This window comes from Sus scrofa, chromosome 16 (genome assembly GCF_054392235.1).
Source record: "Sus scrofa isolate SSC_HxYL_T2T_F1_AM1 chromosome 16, Sscrofa_HxYL_maternal_Yorkshire_Landrace_v2.0, whole genome shotgun sequence".
NCBI classification, from domain to species: domain Eukaryota; kingdom Metazoa; phylum Chordata; class Mammalia; order Artiodactyla; family Suidae; genus Sus; species Sus scrofa.
The window spans coordinates 64,221,886-64,228,400 of NC_139398.1; the positions used below are offsets into that span (position 1 = coordinate 64,221,886).

Consider the following 6,515-nt stretch of genomic DNA (forward strand, 5'->3'; position numbering starts at 1 on the left):
ACAATCCACTGAAGCGAGAAAGTCGGTCATGATTTGAACTCAGGCATGGAAAACATACAGAAATAACAGGGTAAAACTTGAGATGCCTCATGGGGCCATTTTCATGGTGAAAGCAATTGGTATGAAGTATTTATCATGCTAATGACCCCTTGCACTTAGGAGGTATGCATCGAGGGAGAATCATTCCTAGTAAGGGGACCTATTTATTCTTCACTGTTGTTTCAAGTAATTAACTAAATCTAGTACTATATCTACACACAGAAACACAATGTTATAATAAATGTATTCTATGAGGATGGAATTGGTGCTCTGTTCCTCAGTTCCTACACACACAGGACATTTAAAATCCACCAGAAACTCAGTTGACAGTTGTAGCTTCTGGAGTTCCCTGGTGGTGCAGTGGGTTAAGGATCCAGTACTGTCGCTGTTGTAGCTCATGTTTGATCCCTGACCTGGGAACTTCCTTATGCTACAGGCATAGCCAAAAAGGAAAAAAAAAAATTTTTTTTTTGGACAGTAACTTACTTCTGAGATCACCTGAATCTGAAAACAAACTCAACCAACACAATCTTTTTTTTCCCCCCTTTTTTGGCTGCCCCATGGCATATGGAGTTCCTGGGCCAGGGATCAGATCTGAGCTGCAGTTGTGACCTATGCTGCAGCTGCGGCAACACCAGATCCTTAACCCACTGTGCTGGGCCAGGGATCAAACCTGCATCCCAGCGCTCCCAAGACAGTGCTGATCCCGTTGTGCCACAGCAGGAACTCCAAAACTCAACCAGTCTTGAAGGAACTCTTTCCAGAACTCCTTGTTTCCCTGCCTTCTTAGGCAAAACTCATTGGACATAATTTAACTCTTTCTTAAACAGTTTGGATCTCTATAACGCCACAAAATTATATTCCTGGAAGGAGCCTATAAAGTTTAGTTAAAAGCCAGATTTTTTTTTTTTTTTTCCCCTGATGGGAAAATGGGAAACAAGTCCAGGGACTGTTCCAAAGATGTGCAGCTGGACCAGAAAGCAGCTTTCCGACATGTAGCAGAGAGCCTCTCGGTATAGACCTCAGCCAGGGTGGCACTGGTACAGCTCTGTCCTCAGGGGTTACTGATGAGTAGGTCTGGATGCCCCTTTGCTGAGTAGACCCATGGGATACTACTTTTAATGTTCTTTTGCCTCATCCCTCCATTGTCTGTGGTGTAACACCTTGGTGTTCAGTCCCTTCATTGGAAACCTCCAGACCCTTTTCGAAACTGATGCTTCTCTTCTTATGTCCCAGAAAACGACATCATCAAGCTTAGCTAGTGAGTCTTTTCAACTATGTGACACCTTGAATGGGGCTGTCAGTGGCGTTTTGACAAACACCAGACAGATGCTGAAATGTGGTTATGTACCATATATCCCAGGCAGCCCTTTGATGTGGAGGCTTAAGTGGTACACGTGAGATTTTTGAGATATTTTATGAGAACTTCTTTCCAGACAGTGATTCTCAAGCAGAGACTCTTTTGCTCCCCAGGGGACATTTGGCAATGTCTAGAAACATTTTTTTTTTCTCTGTCACAACTGGGGAGAGGGTGCTGGATAGGGGCCAGAGATGCTGTTAACATCCTATAAAAAGCACAGCCCCTGTCACAAAGAATCATCAGCCCCAAAAGTCAACAGTGCCAATGTTAAGGAACCCTAATCTAAGACCATTAAAGCAAAAAACAAAAAACAAAAAACAAAACAAAGGGGAGGATTCAGATTACAAACCTAAAACCATGAAAGAAAACACCTAATGGAGTTCCCGTCGTGGCGCAGTGGTTAACAAATCCGACTAGGAACCATGAGGTTGTGGGTTCGATCCCTGGCCTTTCTCAGTGGGTTAAGGATCCGGCGTTGCCGTGAGCTGTGGTGTAGGTTGCAGACATGGCTCGGATCCTGCATTGCTGTGGTTCTGGTGTAGGCTGGTGGCTACAGCTCCGATTAGACCCCTAGCCTGGGAACCTCCATATGCCACGGGAGTGGCCCAAGAAATGGCAAAAAGAGAAAAAAAAAAAAAAAAGAAAGAAAAAGAAAACACCTAAGACTGGAATAAGAGATGATCAATAGCTGGGGAGGGGGTTTGGGGTCAGATGATAAGTGTATGTTTAACTTTAGGAGAGGCTGCCAAACTTTTCCCCAAAAGTATTATTTTACATCTCCATGACGATGTGTGAGAGTTCCAGTTGCTTCATATCCTCACCAACACTTGATATCGTCAATTTTATTTTTCCTATTTTAGCCATTCTGATAGGAAGTGGTATCTCATTGTAGCTTTTTATTTGCATTTCATTATTGACAGAGGATGCTGAGTATCTTTTCGTGTGCTTATTTGCTATCTATCATTTTTGGTGAGGTACTTAACCTTTTGCCCATTTATTATTATTATTTTTTTTAGAGCTGCACCCACGGCATATGGAAGTTCCCAGGCTAGGGGTTGAATTGGAGCTACAGCTGCCAGCCTACGCAACAGCCAGGCAGGATCTGAGCTGTGTCCGTGACCTACATTGCAGCTTATGGCAACACCGGATCCTTAACCGACTGAGTGAGGCCAGGGATCAAACACTTATCCTGGAGTTCCCGTCGTGGTGCAGCGGAAACGAACCCAACTAGGATCCATGAGGACGTGGGTTCGATCCCTGGCCTCGATCAGTGGGTTAAGAATCTGGCATGGCTGGGGTGTAGGCCATCAGATGTAGCTCCGATTAGACCCCTAGCATGGGAACCTCCATATGCCTTGGGTGTGGCCCTAAAAAGACAAAAATAAAAAGGCCGCAAAAGAAAAAACAACAAAACCCTTATCCTGATGGATACTAGTCAGTATTTTTTCCCTCTCTAGCTGCTCCTAAATAGCCCTGTCCTTGAGTGCATGTTTTAGGGTATCAGGTACCTGAAAAGGTTTGGGTTGCCCAGAGAGAATGGTCTGAGAAACTCCAGGTTCCTTGCAGAGAAGTGTCATGAATCTCTTCTTCTGTTATAAAAGACAGAAACTCAGTACTAGCTGGCTTGAGAACACTATTAATTTACCATCTGCCTACCTGGCATCTTTTGGAGTCTCAAAGACATCTGCCTCTGACCAGGAGGGCACAATTGTCACCGGGAATCCTTCCTCAGCTCTTAACATTGCTTCCCTACCTTGATTCTGTCTCAGGCAGACCCCTCCAGGTTGGCCTACCATGGCCGACAGCCTCCCAGCCTAGCAACCCCGAAGGACAGAGAGTAACTTGCTCCAGTAGGTCCAGCAAACGTCCTGAAGCCCTTACTAGCCCAGCGAGGACCACATGCTCATCTCTTGAATTGATCCTTGATGCCAGGGCATGGAATATGCTGTCAGCCTGGATCATATGCCCAGCCTAAAGTCAGATGGGGTTGGGGGCATCGGCCACATCTGAACCTCAGGTTCTGAGTGGGGGCCATCAAACTCACGCATTTTCAACTGGGGTGCTAATCACCCCAAGGAGTTGACATCTTAGATATTGTAATGGTTTAATGGACAGTATCTCTGTAGGATTAATATTTCATGGGGGAGAGTACATAGGAAAAAAAAATCTCAAAGGGCTTCTGAGGAAGCAATTTCAAAAGAGGTTGAGAAACACTACCCCGAAGGAAATGGAGGTGCTGTCATCTGAAGGGTATGGATATTAAACAGCAAGAACGGCACCTGTCTGCTCTGGGGGGTCTGGAAACTGGAGCTGGCAGCAGACAGGCGGCCAGTAGGTGCCATCTGCCAGGGGCATGGGGGGTGGAGAGCAGGGTGAGGGCTAAGGCCTGGAAAGCTGAGCCCCATCTTCAGTCTCCCTGGCCCAAAAGTTCTGGGAATGAAGGCTTATTTTTTTAGGAAGCATGAAGAGGTATCCTGACCCAGCCATTCTCTGCTGTCTCTGGTGCAGGTGAAGAACGAGGTGGAGAAGCTGCCCAGGCAGCAGCGGAAGGAGAACATGAAGCAGAAGATGGAGGAGCATGCGCAGAAAAAGCAGCTTTTGGTGAGTCCTTGTCCCTCAGTTGGGAAGGAGAGGGGTTGGCGAGTCCTAGCTTTGAGAACCTGAATGGCGCCTAGAACTCATTCCTGTCTCTGCCCTTGTCCTGTCCCTGGAATACCTATTTCTTGGGGTGCTACACCTAAATCCAGACCATCCTGGTTTTCACCCCTGTTACCACCTCCTCCATTCAGCCTTCCTTGATTGCCCTTGCTCCAGCTGGAAGTGGGCGCTCCCATCTCTGGGAGACATGGTGGACCTTTACGTCGGCCTCTTTTAGTGCCTCTTGCACTGTTTTATGGTTGTTTGCACATCACATCTCCTTGACCAACCCAGCACATCTCTGCCAAATTGGCATTTTTCGAAGTCGCAAAGATATCAAGCCCAGATCTCCCCGATCTGGTCGGTTCTTGTGTGCTGGGCGGTGGCGGGGCGGAAATGGTCCTCCATCATGTTGTCGACCCAGAAGCCATGTTACTCTTGACACCTCTTTTCCCTCCAATCTTTTGTCACCTCCTGAAGTTTGTTTTTTTGTTTTTGTTTTTTAAATCTCCAAACTTCGGATCCATCAACTTGTCAACAACTCTGTGAACCCCTGGCCATTGTTATCTTTTGCTTGGACTGTTGCAGTAGCCTCCCAGCCAGTTTCCCTCTAGTTCTTGCAGTTCTTTCTCTCACACCAGTTGGTGTGATCAATGTGATTTCCACATGTGATCATGGCTCCCTCCCCCAACAGTCCTGTGCCTCTAAAACCTTCAGTGGCTTCCACTTTATCCATAAGATCAAATCAGCCCTCTCGCATGCTTTCAAGGCCCTTTAGGTCTGGTTTCTCACAGCCTCTCCCAGCAGTCTCAGCCCCACTGTCCCAGCCTCACCAGCCTTCTTTTCATTTCATGCTCTTATCTTGTCCCACTTCCTCTGCTCCCAAATGGAAAGCAAATTAGAGTCCACAATTACAAATGTTTTCTATAGTATCTGGTTTAGCATTCGTGGCTTATCAGGATAGATGCTGTCCATTTTCCCCTTCACAGAAGAGGAAACGAAGGCTCAAGAGAGGTCATACTGCACAGTTAACAGTGGGACCCAAGGCCTCAAACTGAGTCTGACTCTAGGACACAATCGTACTTTCCTACAACCTGCCCCGTGACACTATGATTAGGAGAAGAATGCAGGGCTGGGGAGGGTGGGGAGGGAGAGCAGACTGGCCTTTTAAGAGGCCGCCATGGCTACTGCATTGAGAGCCTCAAACATGTGCGCTCCCTTTGGCCTGGATTTTCTGCTTCTAGGACTAATCTTGCAAATGAATCATCACAGAGGTTCAAAGACATTTAGCTACCAGAATGTGAAGAGCAGCATGTTCTGTTGCCAAAAGAAAGAAAACCTATGAACAATCTATTATACACTGGGTAAATAAATTAGGCTGTACCATGAGATATTTTCAGCTATTAAAACTTATTTTTGATAGACTATGACATAGAAAACATCTTTTAAATAATTTTTTAGAATTGTGGCAATACAGACCATACAAAATTTGGTATCTTACCCATTTTTAAATGTACAGTTCAGTGGTATTAAGTACATTCACGCCACTGTGCATACCATCACCAGAATTCTTCATCTTGCAAAATAGAAACTGCACCAATCAAACAGTAACTCCCCGTGGTACCCCCACCCCCGTCCCCGACAAGCATCATTCTCCTTTCTGCCTCTCCAAATTTGACCTCATAGAAGTGGAATCATATAGTATTTGTCCTTTTGTGCCTGGTTTATTTCACTTACCATGTCCTTAAGATCATCCATGTTGTAGCATGTATAAGAATTTCCTTCCTTTTATTTTTATTTTTTAATTTTTTGTCCTTTGTCCTTTTAGGGCCACACCAGAGGCATATGGAGGTTCCCAGACTAGGGGTCTAATTAGAACTTTTGCTGCCAGCCTACACCAGAGCCATAGCAACGCCAGATCCGAGCTGCATCTGCGACCTACAGCACAGCTCATGGCAACGCCAGATCCTTAACCCACTGAGCAAGGCCAGGGATCAAACCCACAACCTCATGATTCCTAGTAGGATTAGTTTCTGCTGCTCCATGACGGGAACTCCTTTTTTCTTTTTAGGGCTGTACCTGCAGCATATGGAAGTTCCCAGGTTAGGGGTTGAATTGAAGCTGCAGCTGCCAGCCTATGCTGTAGCAACACCATATCTGAGCCATGTCTGTGGCCTACACCACAACTCACAGCAACACCAGATCCTTTAACCCACTGAGCAAGGCCAGGGATCAAACCTGTGTCCTCATGGATACTAGTCAGTCGGGTTTGTTACTGCTGAGCCACAATGGGAACTCCAAGAGTTTCCTTCCTTTTAAAGGCTGAATAGTGTTTCATCATACGTACACATCACATTTTATTCATTCATCTGTTTATGACACGAGTTGTTTTCAGTTCCTTGGCTGTCGTGAATATTGCAGCCATCAATATGGTACAGATATGTCTTTCAAAATTTTTGTGAAACAACAGATGTAAAGA

The 6,515-nt window shown here is 45.7% G+C and overlaps 1 protein-coding gene across 2 annotated transcripts in view; it reads left to right on the forward strand.

The window, feature by feature from the left end:
* Positions 1 to 6,515, forward strand: part of STK10 (serine/threonine kinase 10) — a 136,636-nt gene that overhangs the window by 115,727 nt on the left and 14,394 nt on the right. For both annotated transcript variants that reach the window (XM_021077114.2, XM_085002472.1), the window contains exon 13: positions 3,908 to 4,000. In XM_021077114.2, coding sequence (XP_020932773.1) covers positions 3,908 to 4,000 — 93 coding nt within the window. The remainder of the gene's footprint in view (positions 1 to 3,907; positions 4,001 to 6,515) is intronic.